The 21,285-nt window shown below is 47.7% G+C and overlaps 1 protein-coding gene across 6 annotated transcripts in view; it reads right to left on the bottom strand.

Annotated features, from left to right (window-relative positions):
- YLPM1 (YLP motif containing 1) overlaps positions 1-21,285 on the bottom strand; it is a 1,323,976-nt gene that overhangs the window by 497,809 nt on the left and 804,882 nt on the right. For all 6 annotated transcript variants that reach the window (XR_013600905.1, XR_013600906.1, XR_013600907.1 and 3 more), the window contains exon 14: positions 2,197-2,280. Coding sequence is in view for 3 of the 6 variants with exons in the window: in XM_078659897.1 (XP_078516023.1) it covers positions 2,197-2,280 (84 nt within the window). In the remaining 3 variants the exon portion in view is untranslated. The remainder of the gene's footprint in view (positions 1-2,196; positions 2,281-21,285) is intronic.

Here is a 21,285-nt window from a genome sequence, read left to right as displayed (position 1 = left end):
CGACCACACCAACGCCCCCCACCACCACCATCCGCGCCTGGACCCCGGTCAGCACCGAAGACACCATCCGCACGATGAACACCATCCACTCCGGATCACCAACCGACCCCTGCCCTCACCACGTCTTCAACAAGGCCGACTCAATCATCGCACCCCACCTCCGAGACATCATCAACACCCCCTTCGACACCGCCACCTTCCCAGAGAGCTGGAAGCACGCCAAACTCAGTGCCCTACTGAAGAAACCATCAGCGGACCCCACCGACCTCAAAAACTACCGTCCCATCTCGCTCCTTCCTTTCCCTGCCAAAGTCATCGAGAAGACAGTCAACAGACAGCTGGCCACCTTCCTCGAGACGAATGGATCCCTCGACCACTCACAGTCCGGTTTCAGAGCCAACCACAGCACCGAGACCGCCCTCATCGCAGCCACTGACGACATCCGAGCCCTGCTCGACAACGGGGAAACAGCAGCACTCATCCTCCTGGACCTCTCCGCAGCGTTCGACACCGTCTGCCACTGCACCCTAGTGCAGCGCCTCACCGACATCGGAATCCAGGAGAAGGCACAGGAGTGGATCATCTCCTTCCTCGCCGGAAGAACACAGAGAGTCCGCCTCCCCCCGTTCAGATCCGAGGCCACCGAAGTCATCTGCAGTGTACCACAAGGATCATCGCTCAGCCCCACCCTCTTCAACGTCTACATGAGCCCCCTCGCGGCCATCGCACGCCAACACAACCTCAACATCATCTCCTACACCGACGACACTCAGCTGATCCTTTCCCTCACCAACGATCCCGCCACCGCCAGAACCAACCTACACGAAGGGATGAAAGATGTAGCCGAGTGGATGACGAACAGCCGCCTGAAACTGAACTCAGATAAGACGGAAGTCCTCATCCTGGGACCATCACCCTCCGCCTGTGACGACTCCTGGTGGCCCCCTACCCTGGGCAGCGCACCCAAACCAACGGACCACGCACGCAACCTGGGCTTCATCCTAGACTCCTCCCTCTCAATGACCAGACAAGTCAACGCCGTCTCCTCGTCATGCTTCAACATCCTACGCATGCTACGCAAGATCTTCCGGTGGGCTCCCCACAGAAACCAGGAAGACGGTCACCCAGGACCTAGTCACCACCCGTCTGGACTACGGAAACACCCTTTACGCCGGAACCACAACCAAACTTCAGAAAAGGCTCTAGCACATTCAGAATGCCTCAGCACGACTCATCCTGGACATCCCCCGACACAGCCACATCTCCGGACACCTGAGAGACCTGCACTGGCTCCCCGTCAACAAGAGAATCACGTTCCAACTCCTCACCCACGCACACAAAGCTCTCCACAACCAAGGCCCCAGATACCTCAACGACCGCCTGACCTTCTACACTCCCACCCGCCAGCTACGCTCTACCAGCCACGCCCTCGCCGCCGTTCCCCGCATCCGAAGAGCCACCATGGGAGCAAGATCCTTCTCCTACCTGGCTGCCAAGACGTGGAACTCCCTCCCCGTCCACCTCCGCCTGACCCAAGACCACCTCTCCTTCAGGAAGCAACTCAAGACCTGGCTGTTCGAGCAGTAGCGGACCCCCCTCCCCCAAGCACCTTGAGACCCTCCGGGTGAGTAGTGTGCTATACAAATGCTATGATTGATTGAATACTCCGGTTTCCTACAAGAACACACTCACTTAACAGAGTAACTAATTCAAACACACCACTGATGGGACATCAAAAGTTAAATCAGACTGTTCTTTAATGGAATCCTCAAAAGCAAGGCCACAAAAGACCCAGGTGAATGTTGCAGATGGATGGCAATACCAATTGAGGAATGATTTATATTTAAATGGCCCTAAAAGCCTCAGATGGCTGCCCCTAGTTTTAATATTTAAGCTCCTGAGAACGTCAGATATACTTTTTAAACACACAGTCAGAAGCTTCAACTTCTGAATTAAGATGTTAACATTCACATAAACACCGAAGTAGATCTACATATGCAAGTTAAGTGTCAATTTTGTGTCCACTTCTCAAAAATAAAATGGGGTACATCTCAATTAGCAAATTTGTGTTTTCAAAACAAACATTAATTGAAGAAAAAAAACTAACAACATTCAGATAGGCTTATGTGCGTACTATAGGTGGCCAAGTGAGAACTTTATATGAGAATAGAAAATATGACTAAAGTGCATTTTTACCTTATTTATCTCCTTTAGTTTGCGACCGTGCACGTTCCTCTTGGCACACGTCTGATTATCAGCAGTTGTCTCAGCCAAGTACACCTGTTAAAAGTTTGCCACAAGGTCATCCCAAATCATTAGCAACCATAAGCATGCCAAAGAACAACCTCCACAGAACATTTCAACACAAAAAGGTATCTAAAGCATGCAGCTTGTAGCAGTAATTCAACAGGGTGGTTAAACCCATACTGCTTAAAATATAAGCTCTTACAAGTATCTAGTCAATTCTGAACCTCAAGATAAGAGCCAGTATCCACCTAGCTTCTTTTTGTGAGCAGAAAGCAGAAGAAAAACTTACTTATATGCAACACAAGGTCATCATCGCTAATTTCATTAAACTCAAACAGAACATTTCTACAAATGTGCAGGAAAGAATAAGAAACAGTTACTCACTTTTGGTAAAAATCCTCCCGCCACACTACAGAGATCACCCATCTGCCCAACGTAATTACCTACCACTGGAGAACAAAACTGCAGTCTTCCCCTGACAGGTGGTCAGTGGGAATGAAAGGAAAGTCACTTCTTTGAGGTTGAGGCAACCCGGTTATAGCTACCTCAGCCATTATCTCTATAGAAATCTCATGAGAGGATTTGAAGGGCTGCATGACCCGAACGAACTGCTGATGGTGTTAGCAACCCTGCCTTTGGGAGATGCTATTGCCCTGAATCCGTGTTTGGCTTGGTATTCGCAAAAGGTGGACTTTTGAATGGCGACTTTGATTTAGTAATGTACTTGTCCTTTTTTCGAGCATTTCATCAATCTGTGGAACGAAGAGATGTTCCACATCAAACCACTTTAAGAAGTTGCTTTTGGATTTGGAGCCAGGCGTGGCGGCTTAGGGGGACGTTGGTGTTAATGACACTGAAGATGATATTTACAGCATTGAGGGCTTATCGGAAGCCAAGATTAGATATAATTTTGTACTACACCGCCAAGACCTCTTCTCTCTTTCAACACACCTCAGGGAGAGGTCTAATGTTGTCTTGCATTAGCTCCCAATTATGCCAGTCACAGCAAGAGAGAAGGCCAATGGCATTTGCTATTTGTCAATACGTGGCCACACACTTGCCAGCATCATCTATCCACTTATTCTGCCAGGCGGACGGGCATCGCCTGTTGCCTGTGCTATAGTGCGTTTGTGAGCAGTTTGTACAACCAGGGAGTCCGTGGAACTGGATAACAGATGTACACTCTCTCATGCAGAGCAGGTTTGTACTTTTTTCTACCCTTGGAGGGACAATCCTGGTTTTCAATGATCCTGAAAATGATCAGTTCCAGACTCTAACATGCCCTAGATCATGGGGAGGTACAGTACTTCCCTCTCTTTAAGAGTTGACATAAGGAAACAATTCTTGTAGTGGGCAAAGTACATCTTCACCTCATGTCGTGGGTAGCCCTCTGAATTATGACATAAGCTAAAGTGTCATCAGGTGAGGGGAGTTTAGTGAGGTTTGGTTCTAGATCAAATTCATCAGTGTGTTCCATGCTGTAGTACTCCTAATGGTTATTCCTTTCCCTGGGCACTAAGGTCTAAAAGTGTAGGAGGCTCGAAGGAAGACTCCTCTTCGAAGATCAACTTATGTTTTTTAAGGATACATTAAGGTGTATGTGTGTGGTAAGAAGCTGGAGGCTTAGCAAGAATCTTCCTCGTGGAGGGATCGAAGAAAACCTGCCTCCTGTCAGAAACCTCAGAGCTAGATAGATTCCTTGATGGAGAAGGATCTTGGCTTCAAAGGTTCTGTCAGTCTAGGTAGGACATTCACAGTCAGCTTCGGCTCCAAAGCTGGGTGTTCGGTGCCTCGATGAATGACATGACACCTTTCATTGGAAGCTTGCTCGGCATCAAGCAGTGTCTACTGGAAGGGCCAGACCCAAAGGTCAATGTCTTTTCAAACTGGACTCAGGGCTTAATGCCTCACTCCAGAGGAAGCAGTACTCTGCCTTGGTCAGGGGCACTTTGGAAGTTGAGATGACTACATCTGCAGCAGGATTGGAGCCCTAGACATTGACCTTATCATCAGTCCAAAGTGCTTTGGTGCAGAGCCTCCTCCCGCTCAGAGGACACAATCACTGGGGTCTTGCCTCCTTGGCAGCTGAAAGTCTGGACAGGACAGATTTCTACTCATAGATGCTGAATAGATTTTCAGACCTAAATATGTCAGGGGTCTTGGGAGGCCTGTTGTTGCATCCTGTGATGTGTACAAACCCTCCCTTATCTGAATCAAAGGATTTTCCTACAGCAGAAGCCTCAGCAGAAGTCCTGGTCATGCTCGGATAAGAGACGGAGGTTGCATGGCTTGGTGGTCTTACCAGAGATAGTTGGTGTTGCAAACGGGGCAAAATAGGAACATAACTCCCCACAGTGAGTCCGGAATAAGACCTGAAAGTGGTAAAGTCCTGTCAATGGCAGTTCTAGGTGAGAGTGTTGATAGCAGTACATTGAGAAGTCATTGGCAGTGTGTCACAAAAGACTGCGCTAAGGTGTTGGTGAAGACTCCTTTAATTGGGCGCAGGATAAGCAGCAATTCTTTTCAAAGTCGCTTAGATGGAAAATTTAGACTGCTCCTGAAGAATGTGTTGGTCCGAGAGCTGGCAGTTAAACGACCAAACTAAATGGGAGAAGAAAACAATCTGCGGTAAAGCTGTTGTCCTGGTGCATTGTGAACTAAGTGAGTTATCACAGCAAGTTTTGTGGCTTGAAATTTCTTTGAAGAAAAATAAGATGCAAATGTCCGGGCCTAACACTAGATGGCAGTGTATGCACAGCAATTGTTATCTGTAGCCAAACATGCTACGAACAAGCGGTTTCAAAGTCAAAAGGTGTAACTGATAACTGTGAAAGGGCTCGAAAGGAGCACACCCCTAAAAAAAAACACACACCAGATTAAAATCCCACTGTGGCATGACATAAGTAGTGTATGGAAACATTTGTAAGTCCCTTTGGAAATCTTATGTGTGACCTGAACAGGAATGGTTGGTCTGGGAGGCAGAGGAATGCGACAAGGCAGAAACAAAGCCCATGAAAGTGCCCACCTTAAAGTCCCGAAGGGCCAGTGAAATGCAAACTGAAGGACTTCCAACAGGTGAGCCTTAATCATGAGTCAACATTATGTTTTGCATACCAAATCTGTTCAGTTGACAGTCATATGCTGCAGAAGCACCCCCTCCCCCCAACCCATGAGGGAAACCTCCGTGGTGATGGTCACCTGTAAAACTGGGCCTAGAAAGAGTAGTCCTTGCAACGTGTTGTTGCTGTTTCACCACTGCAGAGAGCGATAGGTGCTGGACCAAATCAACCCAAGATACTTCAACTGACCCACCGCTTGTGACCAATGTACCACTACGCACTATGGTAGAAGACAAGTGTATTCCCAAATGCACAACTCTGGCAATACAAGAGGCCATCATGTCAACATTACGGTTGTGCAAAAAGAACAGGTGATGGACGGAATGCTGAAATAATCAAACATTCACCCCCAGTCACATATCTGGGGTAATCCATCTTTTTTTTGCATGCTACGCCATTCCAGTTTAGACCAAGCCATATGCAAATCCGTCTCGACCCTGTGCCTCATGGGAACACTCTAGCCCGAACTGCCAGGCCAGGTCCTCCCTGGACCAGAAACAAGAACCTGGGACCAGTTTCGGGGTAACACCCCCTCAACAGCCAGGCTAGCTTGAATCTGGTGGCGTAGCGAGAATCTTTCCAATATCTTTCCCACTTAGGGCAACAAATGCAAAAAGAACAGATGATCGACGGAATACTGAATTGATCAAACGTTCACCCCCAGTCACAGATATGGGGCAAATCAATTGTTTTGCACGCTACGCCATTCCAGTTTATTCAAGTTAGCCTGGCTGATGAGGAGTGATGCCCCAAAACCGGTTCCAGGATGCTTGTTTCCGGTCCAAGGAGGACCTGGCTGTTCATTTTGGGCTAGACTGTTCCCATCAGGCACAGATCAAGAACGAATGAATGACCAACTTGTAAAGCGAGAAAAAATGCCGAAAGACGTCAAGGCGATGAGGTGGAACCACTGCCAGAGGGAAAGAGGTGTTAATCCCCAAATAATTATTGAAGAGCGAGGTCTTTAAAGATTTACGGAAGAAAAGATGGACGCTAGGCAGGAAATCGATATAGGGAGGGTGTTCCAAAATGTAGAAGCACCCACAGCAAAGGCACTTCCTCCCCACCTCGCCCTCCTAAATCTGGGCACTACCAGCCTATTTTTGTTGGCATATCGTAGCTGTATAGTAGAGACGTAGCGTTGGAAGAGATGTTTGAATTCTACTGGACCTGAGTTGTGAAATATTCTATAAACAATACATAGGGCATTAAAGAAACTGATTTGCATATGGCTGCGCCTAAACTGGGGTGGCATGGTGAGGAAAAAAAACGATGGACTTAACCCAGCTCTCTTGACTGGGGGTGAATGTTTGATTTGGTCTGCTTCCGCCCATCATCTGTGTCTCTTTTACTTTCTTGGCCTAAGTGCGGCAGGTATGCCCAGACATTGGTCTCTGGCTCACTATGCCACTGGATTCAAGCTAGCCTGGCTGATCTGGGGTGATGTCCTGAAACCATTCCCAGGAGACTTGTTTCCGGTCCAGGTAGGGCCTGACTTGGCAGTTCAGGCTGGACTGTTCCTATGAGGCACAGGATCAGGGCTGATTTGCATATGGCTGGATCTAAACTGGGGTGGCATGGTCTTCAAAAGAACAATGGATTTAACCCAGATATCTTGACGGGGGAATGTTTGATGTGCTCTGTATTTCATCCATCATCTATGTGTGTCTAACATTACTGTTGTGATAATTAAGTGGTGATGTGGCTGAAAAAAAAGCCTGTAACTTTTGGAAAGCTTGGACTCACACTTGGCTAGGGTAAGCTTTGCGGGAACTGATCAGAACTTAACCCTGAGAGGGCATGATCTGAAGGGTTTGAAAGTGGGATTTGACTGTATTGCTAGTAAAGCCTAAATTGCGCAAAAGGTCTATGGTGGTCTGAGTGTGGGAGTGACACTGTTTGTTTTCTCTGGACCAGCCAGTCATCCAAATAAGATATTGTGTAGGAAGGAATATGCTACTTACCAGTATGCATCTGTTCTTGGCATGTAGGGCGGCTGACATTCAGATCTGTGCATAAATCGCCGCCTAGTGTTGGGTCCGGATGATTGCACATTGTTGTCCTGGAAGAGTCTTCGTAGTATCACGAGATAGGTGGCTCCTCCCTCGGACTACAGTGCGCATGGGCATCCTCTCCATCCTCAGATTGTTTTTCGCCATTGTGGCAGAGATGGAGTATAGTACAGTAAGAGCTGTCCATGCAAAGAGTGAATGTTGCAGCTGCGACAGGCACCGGGGGAGGTGGGTGGGCGATATGAATGTCAGCAGCCCTACATGCCAAGAACAGATGTATACTGGTAAGTAGCATATTCCGTTCGAGGCATGTGGGCTGCTGAATTCATATCTGTGCATAGAATGTATAGCAGTATCTCCCTTAGCGGTGGCTACCTGTGTCAGCTGCAGCAGTCTGGAAAATAGTTTTGAGAACAGCCTGTACATCTACACAATAGTGTTCGGTAAATGTATGTGTGGTTGACCATGTGGCTGCTCTACAAATTTCGTGTAAAGGAATATTTCCCAGGAAAGCCATGGATGCCCCTAGCTTGCGTGTGGAATGAGCTCTAAGGGGGACTGTTAAGGTACGTTTTGCCTTTAAATAACATATTTGGATGCACTTAACTATCCATCTGGCTATACCTGATTTTGAAATAGGGTTACCCTTGTGTTGTGGTGAGAAGGCAACAAACAATTGTTTTGTTTTCCGAAATGTCTTAGTCCTGTCTATGTAATATAGCAGAGCTCTTTTGACATCTAGGGTATGCAAGGCCCTCTCGGCTACAGTCTGTGGGTTCTGAAAGAACACTGGAAGTTCAATAGTTTGATTTATATGGAAATGGGATACCACCTTTGGCATGAATTTAGGGTTTGTTCTAAGAACTACTCTATTTGCATGTACTTGAATGAATGGCTCTTGAATAGTTAGGGCTTGCAGCTCACTAACTCTTCGAAGCGAAGTAATGGCAATAAGGAAAGCCACTTTCCAAGTAAGAAATTGTAGTTCGCATGAGTGCAGTGGTTCAAAAGGTGGTCCCATTAGTCTGGTTAAAACAACGTTTAGATTCCAGACTGGTGAAGGAGGGTGTCTTGGAGGAATTACGCATTTAAGTCCTTCCATAAACGCTTTAATTGCTGGCACCCTAAATAGTGAAAGGTGTTGCCTGTTTTGCAGATATGCTGCTAACGCAGCTAGGTGTATTCTGATGGATGAAAAGGCTAAATTGCACTGTTGTAGGTGCAATAGGTAGCAAGGAATATGCTACTTACCAGTATGCATCTGTTCTTGGCATAGAGGGCTGCAGAGTGGTACATTTATGAATTTCTTCTGGAGAAGTCTTTGTCGTCATCGATGACTCCTCCTCTGGGTGTTAGTGCGCATGGGCATCGGCTCCATCCTTAGATTGTTTTGCCATAGTAGGGTTAGATGGAGTAGTGTAGTAGAATACATAAAGATATGCCCATGTTTAAGTGTATCTAAATAAGATAATGTTGGGACAGACACAGGTTTCCGGGGAGGCAGGGAGGGCATGTACCACTCTGCAGCCCTCTATGCCAAGAACAGATGCATACTGGTAAGTAGCATAGTCACCGGTGTCTGTCGCAACTGTTTGAAATAGAGTTTTTAATACAGCTTGGCCCACTCTGGCTTGTTGTGTAGCCTGCACATCAACACAGTAGTGCTTTGTAAAGGTATGTGGTGTAGACCAAGTTGCTGCTCTACATATGTCATCTAGGGGAATGTTTCCTAAGAATGCCATAGATGCTCCTAGCTTACGTGTAGAATGAGCTCTAGGAGGAACAGTTAATGTTCTCTTTGCTTTTATGTAACATATTTGTATACATCTTACAATCCATCTAGCGATGCCTGCTTTAGAGATAGGATTGCCCTTATGTGTTGGGGAAAATGCTACAAATAGTTGTTTAGTTTTCCTGAAATTTTGTGTCCTTTCTATGTAGTACAAAATGGCCCTTTTGACATTTAGTGTATGTAGGGCCCTTTCTGCTACCGTCTGTGGCTTTGGGAAAAAGACTGGTAGTTCCACCGGTTGATTGATGTGAAATGCTGAAATTACTTTAGGCAAGAACTTTGGGTTTGTTCTAAGAACCACTTTATTCTGATGTAATTGTAGGAATGGTTCTTGTATTGTCAGTGCCTGTAATTCACTTACTCTCCTGAGTGAAGTAATGGCTATAAGAAAGGCCACCTTCCATGTAAGGAATTGTATTTCACACCTATGTATAGGTTCGAAAGGTGGTCCCATTAGTCTGGTGAGTACTATGTTGAGGTTCCAGACCGGTGAAGGTGGTAATCTTGGTGGAATGACTCTTTTAAGGCCTTCCATGAAGGCTTTTATCGCTGGCACTCTAAACAGGGATATGTGCTGCCTGTTTTGTAGGTACGCTGCTATCTGGTTTTGAACTCCTGGTAGGTGTTCTGCTAACAGATAGATGTTTTGAGGAATGGCCCATCTCCAAATTTCCTGCGCTAGTCTGGATAGTTGGAGAGAGTGCGTCCCCCCCTGTTTTTGAATATAATACATTGCTGTCATGTTGTCTGTTCTGATCAGGACTGCTTTGTTGGTAACATGCATTTGAAAGGCTTTCAATGCTAGAAACACTGCTAGTAGTTCTAGATGATTGATGTGCAGCCTTTTCTCCTGCACACTCCATCTTCCTTGTACTGTATATTTCTCCATATGCGCTCCCCATCCCGTGAGCGATGCGTCCGCTGTTATTGTCACCTGTGGAATTGGTTCTAGGAACGACCGCCCCTTGGCAATGTTTGTTGTGTTCCACCACTTCAGAGAGCGGTGTGTGCGGTCGTCTACCAACACCAGATCTGTAATCTGTCCTTGAGCCTGATTCCACTGTGTCGCTAAACATTCTTGTAGCGGACGCATTTGTAGTTTGGCATATGGTATTAGCAGTATGCAGGATGACATCATCCCTAATAGCTGCATGAACACTCTTGCTGTTAGTGAGTGTTGTGGCTGAAATCTTTGAATGATTGTAAGCATTGTCTGGATCCTGACTGGATTGGGGTATACTTTGGCTTTTTCTGTGTCTATAGTAGCCCCTAAATATTGTTGAACCTTGCTTGGTTGCAGGTGTGACTTTGTGTAGTTCACAGTGAACCCTAGTTGGTGCAGCATGTGAATTGTCTTCTGTGTGTTCTGAAGACATTCTTCTTGTGACTTGGCCTTTATTAGCCAGTCGTCCAAGTATGGGAAGACATGTATTTATTGTCTTCTTAGGTGGGCTGCAACCACTGCTAGGCATTTTGTGAACACCCTTGGTGCCGTCGTGACACCAAACGGAAGGACTTTGAACTGATAATGTTGTCCTTCTACCACAAACCTTAGATATTTCCTGTGGGCTTTGTGAATCGGGATATGAAAGTAAGCGTCTTTTAGATCCAGTGTAGAAAGAAAGTCCCCTTTCTTCAGTAAAGGAAGTACTTGTTGGAGCGTGATCATGTGGAAATGTTCCGAATTTATGTATGCGTTGAGAGGTCTTAGGTCTAGTATTGGCCTTAGAGACCCGTCCTTTTTGGGAATTAGGAAGTATAGGGAGTATACTCCGGTTCCTTGTTGTTGCTTTGGAACCTTCTCTATGGCATGCTTTTGTAGCAGAGATAGTACTTCTTGTTTTAACAGTGTTAAGTGATCTTGTTTCATTGGACGCTGTTTGGGGGGGATGTTTGGTGGGGTAGATGTGAGTTCCAGGCAATAACCATATTGGATAATTTGTCTCACCCACCTGTCTGATGTGATGTTTTCCCAGACAGGTAGGAACTGTGATAGGCGTCCCCCGACCGGTGTTATATGGTCTGGGGGGAGCTGTATGAAGTCACTGCTTTGGGGTTGGAGAGTTGCGGTTGTTGTTGTTTCCGCGACCTCTACCCTTGTTGTTGTTACCTCTGTAACTACCTCTAGAATTACCTGTGGGTGATGTCGGTGTAAAAGAGGTTTGTTGCTGGCTTGTACCTGTATTTTTGGATCCTCCTCTATAGGTGGACCTACGAAAGGAACCTCTTTGGGTCGGCTGTTGCAATGCTCCCATTGATTTAGCCGTTTCGGTATCCTTTTTCATCTTTTCGAAGGCCTCATCTGTCCCTGTGCCGAAAAGTGTTTTCTCATCAAAAGGTTGGTTCAGTAATGAAGTTTGCACCTCTTGTTTGAACCCTGATACCCTGAGCCATGCATGTCTCCTTAACATGATGCTTGTGTTTATGGATCTTGCTGCAGTGTCTGCCGCGTCTAGGGCGCACTTGATTAAAGTGTTAGTAATTAACTTCCCTTCCTGTATGAGTTGATCTGCCCTCTTTTGATGTTCTTTAGGGAGATGTGTGATGAGTTTTTCTAACTCATCATAATGCGCTCTGTCATACCTTGCAAGTAGTGCTTGTGTATTAGCTATGCGCCAGCTGTTTGCCGCTTGAGATGCTACTCTCTTGCCAGAGGCATCTATTAGCTTAGACTCTTTGTAAGGAGGTGGAGCTTCTCCTGTAGATAAAGAGTTTGCTCTCTTACGAGCGTTTGTGATCACTAGTGAGTCTAGAGGAATTTGTCCTTTGATGAATATTGGGTCCTTTGGAGCTGCCCTATATTTCTTATCAATTCTTGGGTTCAGTACCCTAGCCCTCACCGGGTCTTTGAATATCTCCGATGTGTGATTGAGAAGGCCCTTAAGCATTGGTAGTGTTCCAGATGTTCTTTGTGCAGCAGGTAGTGTTTCTAATAGGAAATCCTCTATTTGAGGTTCTGCATGTAGTTCTACCTTGTGGTATTTTGCTGCTCTATTAATGAGTTGCGCAAAACCAGTATTATCATCAGGAGGTGAAGGTTTTGACGGATACAATTCAGGGTCGTTATCGTTATCTGACCCTACATTGTACTGTTCCCATGGGTCTGCCTCCTCTGAGATTGTGTCTTCATCATCCCCAGGATGTTCTCCCTCCCCTGTGTCACTTTCTACGTCTGTTGTAGGTGTAGATGGTCGTGTGGGAGGAATAGTTGGCCTATTGTGAGGAGTAGGAGAAGAGGGTGTGTCTCTAGGTTGTGGGGAAGGGGGAGGAGTTGTATTTGTCCCCATTGTTCTCTTCTTCGGAGGAGTTTTGTCGTCCGATTGTTCATTTGTCCTCTTTTTAGGTAGTTCTGTGACTACCTTGCCAGTTTGTGGATCAATAAACAGAGTCTTTTGTTTAGGATCGGTTTTATATTCCTGTGTCGGTACCGCAGTTTTCGGGTCCGACAGGTGTTTTTTCTTCTGACTGTCCATTTGTATTTTCGGCACCGAGATTTTATTCGGATCCGATGTCTTCGGTATCGAGGGTGTCTTCGTGTCGAGGATGTTTTCGACGTGGAAGCGTGTTTCGGTGTCGACATGGACTGTTTCGACTTCGAGCTTTCCTTGATATGGAGCTTCGGTGTCGATGTCGGGGTGGGTCGTTTATCGGAACCACCATGATGGGAGACTGAGTGTTTCGGTTTCGTTGCCGGGCCCGAAGGCGGGGCGTCGGAAACTTTTTTCGGTTGTCTGACCGGGCTCGAGGGCGGGGTCGACACCGTGCGGGGTCTGTTCTTTGGTAAAGGGACGTCGTCACTCACGGTTTGTTGGACGTCGATTTCCTCGACGTCGGACTCGTCCGCTTCTGACCCCGCCTCGTCGCCCTCTTCTTCCTCCTCTTCTGGGTGCTGGTCCTCGAACAGCTCCGGGATTGCTTGTGACTGCATTCTCGATACCTCGTGTCTTCGGGCTCGACGGTTTCTAATCGTCGATTTTGAGGAAAATGCTGCACAGGCCTCACAGTCCCTGGATTCGTGTTCAGGGGACAAGCAGAGGTTGCACACCTCGTGTAGGTCCTTGTGTGGGAACTTAGCACCACACGTTGGACATTTTTTGAATGGAGTCCTTTCCATGGACTCCGGGCTGGACTACGCGTAGTCGTCTTTCTTCGAAACGCGTCGAGATGGAAGTGTAGTCGCGTTCGATAACAATACCGTCAAATTGGAAAGGGTTACGTGCCGAATATAACTTTCTTTATCGAAGTCGATCCGGAGCGCTTCGATCCTCATCCGAACCCGATGGCGGAAAAAAACAATCTAAGGATGGAGCCGATGCCCATGCGCACTAACACCCAGAGGAGGAGTCATCGATGACGACAAAGACTTCTCCAGAAGAAAAACAAGTGCAATCATCCGAGCCCAACACCAGATGGCGATCTATTCATAAATGTACCATCTGCAGCCCATATGCCTCGAACATGATGTTTTGAGTGGAAGCATCAAGTGGGTTAATGTCATTGTTATTACAGTAAATGACGAAACTTTTCCACTTTGCCGCATAGCATGCTCTGGTAGTGGGTTTCCTTGCCTCTTTGATAATATTCATGCAATTTGAAGGCAAGTTGAGGTATCCAAACTCTAGGATTTCAGGAGCGAGATCGCTAGGTTCAGCTGTTGCGAATCTGGGTGTTGGATTTCTCCATGGTTCTGAGTTAGAAGACTGTGTGTGAGTCGCAGTCTTTGATGAGGCACCACTGACAGTTCTAGGAATGTTGTGTACCATGGTTGCCTCACCCACGTGGGAGCAACTAGGATTAGCGTTAGAGAATGTTGGCGCATTTTGCGTGCCACCAGCGGTATTAGTGGAGCTGGGGGGAAAGCGTACGCAAATTTGTCTGACCAGTTCATCCATATCGCATTGCCTTGCGACTGCGGATGTGGGAACCTGGCGGCAAATTACTGGCATTTTGCGGTTTCGCTTGTGGCAAACAGATCTATTTCCGGGTGTCCCCACTTCCGGAAGAATGGTTGGAGCACTTTGGGTGGAATTTCCCATTCGTGCATCTGTTGGCTGTGCCTGCTTAGCAGGTCTGCCACTTGGTTGTCCTTGCCTGGGAGGTGTTCTGCCATGAGAAAAATGTTCCTCTGAATGGCCCATTTCCACATAGCTTGAGCTAGGTGCGACAGCTGTGGTGAGTGTGTTCCTCCCTCTTTTTGAATGTCATACATAGCTGTCATGTTGTCCGTCCGGATCAACACAGCTTTGTTGCGTAAGTGTGTCGTGAAAGCTTTTAGGGCTAGGAAGATGGCCATCAACTCCAGAAGGTTGATATGCATTTTCTTTTGCTGTACAGTCCAGAGTCCCTGTACTGTGTAGTGTAGGACATGGGCTCCCCATCCCACTAGGGATGCGTCCGCTGTTAGCACTTTGTGGGACAGGCTCTTGGAACAGTCGTCCCTTGCAAAGGTTTTGTGGATTCCACCAATGCAGAGAGTTGTATGCCAGACTGGTCACCAACACTAGGTCTTTTAATTGCCCGTGAGCCTGGTTCCACTGCCTTGCTAGGCATTCTTGTAGCGGACGCATATGTAGTCTGGCGTGAGGGAGTATGAATATGCATGAGGCCATCATGCTATTAGCTGCATAAACACTCGAGCTGGTAGTGAGTGTTGGGGTCTGAACTTTTGTATGAGCGTCTGCATTCCCTGGACCCGTGCTGTGTTGGGATATGCTTTTGCTGCCAGTGTATCTATTGTTGCTCCCAGGTACTGTTGGACGTGGGAGGGTTGTAGATGTGACTTTGGGTAGTTCAGTGAGAATCCTAAACTGTGCATTAGGTGTATGGCCTTTGACATGTGGTCGGCACATTGCTGGGCTGTTGGCGCGTGTATTAGCCAGTCGTCCAGATAAGGGTACACATGGATGTGCTGCCTTCTGAGATGTGCTGCCACTGTAGCTAGACATTTGGTGAACACGCTTGGAGCTGTTGTCACCCCAAATGGTAGGAGTTTGAACTGGTAGTGTTGTCCTTGAATGGTGAACCTCAAATACTTTCTGTGAGCAGGGTGTATTGGTATATGAAAGTATGCATCCTTGAGGTCTAAGGTTGCTAGGAAGTCTCCCTTGCGGAGCAATGGTAAGACTTGCTGGAGAGTGAGCATGTGAAAATGCTCTGACAGAATGTACAGGTTGAGGGGCCTGAGGTCCAATATTGGTCTGAGAGACCCGAACATTTGGAATTAGGAAGTATAGGGAGTATACTCCTGTTCCCTGATGTTGCAGTGGGACTGGTTCTATGGCCCCCTTTTGCAGCATACTGATGACCTCTTGCTGAAGTAGCGTTATATGTTCCTGTGACATAGGACGGTGCAGGGGTGGTATGTTGGGTGGAGTTGAGGTGAGCTCTAGGCAATAGCCATGTTGGATAATTTGCGTGACCCACTTGTCTGTGGTGATATTTAACCAGACTGCCAGAAATTGTTGTATTCTTCCCCCAACTGGTGTTATGTGGTCTGGGGGTAGTGCCAAGAAGTCACTGCTTTGTGTTAGTGGAGGATCTATTTGCATTGCCTCCACGACCTCTTCCCTTGGTATTGTTTCCTCTATAACCACCCCTACTGGTGTTCTTGTTATATGTGGATTGTGTATTACTCTTGTAGTTGGAGGATTGCTGTGATGTTCCTCGTGCTCCTCCTCTATAATTGGAGCGATGAAAGGAGCCCTGGTGTTGTTGGGACTGAAGAGCTCCCATAGACTTTGCAGTTACTGCATCCTTCTTCATTTTGTCCAGAATTGAATCAACTGCTGGACCAAATAAAAAGTCTGGGTTGATTGGCTGATTAAGAATTGTAGACTGGACTTCATTCTTAAAGCCTGATATACGAAGGCATGCGTGGCGCCTTAGCAGCACGCTTGTATTGATGGCTCTGGCAGCTGTGTCTGCCGCGTCTAGGGCACATTTAATGGAAGCATTGGTGATGAGCTTTCCCTCTTGTATAAGTTCATCTGCCTGCTGTTTGTAGGGATCAGGTAAGTGTTGTAGAATTTCTTCTAAACTGTCATAGTGCGCCCTATCATATCTGGCCAGCAAGGCCTGTGTAATGGCTATTCTCCAGGAGTTTGCTGCCTGAGCCGCCACTCTCTTGCCTGATGCCTCAAAGATTTTAGACTCCTTGTCTGGAGGAGCGGCCTCTCCAGTAGTCTGAGTGTGCACGCTTACGTGCGTTGGATACCACTAAGGAATCTAGGGGTAGCTGCTCTTTGATGTATGTAGGATCTATAGGTGCAGCCCTGTATTTTTTCTCAATTCTAGGGTTTATGACCCGTGCTCTAGCAGTGTCCTTAAAAATGTCACTTGCATGTTTTAATACCCCTTTTAACATTGGGAGTGTTTTACGTGTCTCTCAGATGTCGTCAGTGTGTCAAAGAGGAAGTCTTCCTCAATAGCATCAGAGTGCATCTCTACATTGTGGTAGGTTGCTGCTCTATCTAGTAGTGAATTAAATGCTACTGTATCCTCTGTGGGTGATGGCTTAGTAGGGTATACTGCAGGGTCTGTAATGGGCAGAATCCCTTCAGTGTCTGGTTCCCCTCCTCCACCCCATAGCTGTGTGTTTGGCTCTGGAAGTGGGTTTTGTGGATAACCAAAACTTACATCTGCGTCCAGATCTTCATCAGGGTTGTAGTCAGAGCGTGCAGGTGAGGTTGGGGCAAAGGGAATAGTAGGCATAGCCGGAGTGATAGGTTCAAAGAATATAGGAGAGGTAGCATAGTCTCTTTTTCTTTAGTGGGATTCTGGAAGGGTCTTCAGTTGGTAGAGGTCTTTTCTTTTTGGTATAAACAGTCACTTTACCAGTTTTTGGGTCAATGTAGAGTTTTGACTGGTCTTCTGTGGAGGGATATGGGTGAATAAGTTCCTCTTTCACAGTCTTTGGTTTGGGTGCTGTAACCTTTGGTTTTTGTTTCTTAGGGTCGACGCTTTTTGTGGCTTCGACCGTTTTAGGTGGTTGGATTGGTTTAGGCTGTTTTTCAACGGGTTTTGTTGGTTGGACGTCTTTGGCTGGCTTCACAACCTGTATCGGACCGAGCGGCTTTGTCGGTTCTACAGTGTCTTTATGTTGTTTTGGAGCCTGCTGTTCGGTTCGATGGGCTTCGGCTCGACCGATTTCCTTTCGTCCACCTTCGGTTTCGCTTTCGGTTCGACGGTAGTTTTGGGTGTGGGCCTTGTTCTGTCGTCGACCGTTTTTTTCCCCTTGTCGATACCTGAGGCTGATTTTCTCGATTCGACGTGCTTTTTGGGGGTCGATTCGACGTGCTTTTGTTTTTGTGTCGAATCAACGTGTTTTGGCTTCGAGGTTGACTCGACGGCCTTCGACTTCGAGCTCGACTCCTTTGCTCTTCAATGTCGACGCGACGGTCTTTGTTTTCGAAGGTTGTAGTGTTACTGTGGCCTTCGGTTCGACGCCTTTTGGCTTCGTGACATTCGGTTCGACATAATTCGGTCCGAAGACTGTATTGTCGATTAGTTTCGGTTTCGATGGAACCGATGTCGTGTGATGTGTCTCAGAGGGCTCTTTTGATATGTTCTTAGCCGGGCGGTATGGCGGGGCTGTAGAACGAGGATGTTGATCTCGGCTAAGGCCTGCAGGCGATGCCTCGACCTGAGTCTCTGATAGAGGTGTAGTGTCTATATGGGGCGGTGTACTCACGGTTCGTCCCTCGTCGTCATCGGAGTAGTCTTCAACTGCTACGATGTCCTGATCATAGTCCTCGAGATCGACGATTAGTTCTCCCTCTTCGGGGTAGTATTCGGAGTCAGGCTCCGAGTATTGTCTTTCGTCTTGATCCGAGCCTTTGGCGCTCGCTAGATCTTCGTCATTGAAGATGTTATTGGGTTCTGGCGCCGACCGTTGCATTTCTTGCCTCGCCGCCCGTCTATTCCGAATAGTCTTTTGGATCGGAACTGGGCACAGGCTAGGCAATTATCTTCATTGTGATCTGGAGATAGGCATTTATTGCACACTGGATGCTTGTCTGTGTGCGGGAACTTAGAGTTGCACTGAGGGCAGTACTTGAATGGACTTCGTTCCATCGACGGTCGGTCCACGTGGTGTCAAGAAGGCCTCACAGCCCGATTCGACGACTGGAGTGCAACAAAGTTCTAAAAGTGTATCGGCACCGAGCGCTGAAAAATACCGACGGATCCGAAGGCCTTTTGGCGAGTTTTTCTTGATTCCGAACTTGGAGAGTAGGAAGTACATCCGAACCCAATGGCGGAGAAAAACAATCTGAGGATGCCCATGCACACTGTAGTCCGAGGGAGGAGCCACCTATCTCTGTGATACTTCGAAGACTCTTCCAGGATAACAATGTGCAATCATCCGGACCCAACAATAGGCGGCGATCTATGCACAGATATGAATTCAGCAGCCCACATGCCTCGAACAGTGGATTTCTTTAAGTTCAAAATATTTTATTGAGATTTATATATAGACAATAACAAAGGACCCCCCCATCCCCCCCAACACATTTTGTCAGACTACTGATGTACTTTTTCTTGGTGTCCTGGATCCCTGCCAATCAGGTTCCCAAGGCCTGTGTTCTTCCCCCACAAACGAACCCAACTGGCATCTCTGGCCACAGGTCAACACCTGGTAAGTGGTACCACAGGTACCCAGGGCACTGTGACCAGGGAAGACCTCTAAGGGCTGCAACACTTATTGTGCCCCCCTTAGAGGCCCTGTACCCTGACACTCACTCACTGCCTTGGCAGGCTGCGTGTCTTGGAGAAAAACAAAGTGAAGAGGCAACATGGCATGCATCCCTGTGTTCCATGCCCCCAAAACACTGCCCTGGCATACATCATCCACCCTTCTAGCTGGGTGCCCTATGCCAGTGGTGAGGGTACAGATGCATGAGCCCTGTACCCCTACAATACCCAGGTCCGTTCATGGGCACAGTAAGTGCAGTGCTGCCATTAAGAGTATATGGTGCTGGGAGTTTGTCATTATGAACTCGAACTCCACAACACCATAATGGCTACACTGAAGACTGGGAAGTTTGGTATCAAACTTCTCAGCACATTAAACCCACACTGATGCCAGTGTGGGATTTAATGTAAAATGCACGACAGAGGGCATCATAGAAATGCCTCATGAAACTCGACCAACTCCTAGTGACCTGACTGAGTGGCTGCCACCACCAGACATGTTTCGGGACCCCTGGGTCGAGAGCTTGCTGCTCTCTGGGGCCTGAAACAATGCACATTCTGGGACGAGGTGCCAAGCCTTCTCCCCCAGGATGGGCAGGGTACACGAAGGAGAAGCTTTAAAGGCATACCGCCTTTGTGGGTATCTCCAGACAACTTGCTGCACTCAGCAACTGGTCCCCACTGGTTCTACCCCCCCCACTTTGGGCGGGAGAACCGGCGGGAAAAACAAAGTGAGGAAGAGAGGTGTTCCGACCTCTGCCAACTCCACCCCTAAGGTGGGGTAGGCGAGGTGAAGCACAACCTTGAGTCCCCGCCATCCTGAGGATGGGGGGACCCAGCCAACCAGGGACAGGCTCCTGCCCCTCTCCCACTGGACAGTGGGTGGCAGAATAGGGGATGTACCCACCCCAGGGAAGGAACCCATTGGTCCCTGACCTTTACCTACCTGTAACACCCCTAAATTTAGTATATAGGGGCACCCTGAACCTTTCTTCCTTAGATCCAGCAACCACAAGAAAAGAAGAACGAGAAGCCGTGCAGAGCTAACAAGAGAACAACGTCCACTGACTTCGCCCTAGCGCCACAGACCTGTCTCCCCTTGAACCTGCTCCTTCAAAAAAACGGCGTGTCCAGCGGCCAGAAACCTCAAAAACCCCAAAGGGCCTGCCTGCATTCACTTTCCGAGCTGTTTCTCCCGTGAACACCGGACGTGTTTGAACTCCAGCTCCTGGTGCCAGCCAGGAATCCCGAATCCAGCCCACTCTGCACCCGCCGAACCCGGCCCGAGCTAGAGTGGAAACACACTACTAGGAGGTCCCCCCCGGCGATCCTGACCCGAGATCCGGTGACCCCTGACCTGCCTCAAGCCTCCAGGCGACGCCAGAAGCCTCAATCCAGAGGACCCCCCCACCGCGACCAGAGCGGGTAAGAAAATCCGACATTCAAAGGCACCCCTGAACCAGACGCCCCACGGCCTTGTGTGCCCAACCCAGCAGTGCCTAACCATCCCTCCACATCCCACCTTATCCCTCGTAGTGGTGGTCATTCCTGGAAGACCCTCGTCTCCGAGCCTGCAGTGTTTCTTCGTCCCGGAGAATCTCCATTGAAATTAACAGGGCACCCGACCTTAAAAGAGCACCCTGCACCCGGCCGCCCTAGTGCCGCTGAGGGTGCCCCTTTTGTGCTAACTTGGTCCCCAACGTACCCTAAGCATAACCCTAGGAGCTTTGCTCCCACAACCCCGTGGCCTGCTTGCCAGCAGCCACCAACCGGATTCCTCCTATCCTCCATAGTATAACATTGGGCCTCAACACTCTGCACCCGGCTGCCCGTGTGCCGCTGAGGGTGCAACAACAGTGCATCACTGACCCTGAGAGACCCCGGAGACTAACCCCAGGACCCTAACTCCAAAGACCGATTACCTACCTGGAAACCGATAACCTCTTTTTCCTCATAGATTGACATTGACACTTTTTCTCCCAAAAAAGTCGTCTCGACTCTTGGAAACTAAAAATATTCCTTAAAAATCAGCCTAATATTCCTTAAAATCAGCCTAATAACCAAAACGCATTTTCTCAACTGTTTTCCGGAAATGTTCCAGTGCTGAATGTAGATATCCAGCACTGAGTAAGAAAAAGTATTGTTAATATAACTCACATGCTATGTAAATTTCCTCCCAAAGGAAAACATTGGTGAGTCTATGTGAAAAAGTGTCTAAGTGTCAACTTTTGAAATGCAATTATATTCTTTAAAAATTGTACCTCTTACTAAAACGCATTTACTCACCTGTTTTCAGGAAATGTCCCAGTGCTGAATCTAGGATCCAGCCCTGAGTTAGCAAAAGTAATCTGAAAAGTAATGAACTGCATTTTACTTAAAAAGCCCATCTATTTGAATGTACTATACCTGCCATGTTTTGCAAACT

The sequence above is a fragment of the Lissotriton helveticus genome, chromosome 9 (assembly GCF_964261635.1).
Source record: "Lissotriton helveticus chromosome 9, aLisHel1.1, whole genome shotgun sequence".
NCBI classification, from domain to species: domain Eukaryota; kingdom Metazoa; phylum Chordata; class Amphibia; order Caudata; family Salamandridae; genus Lissotriton; species Lissotriton helveticus.
This window is presented reverse-complemented; position numbering and strand designations above follow the sequence as displayed.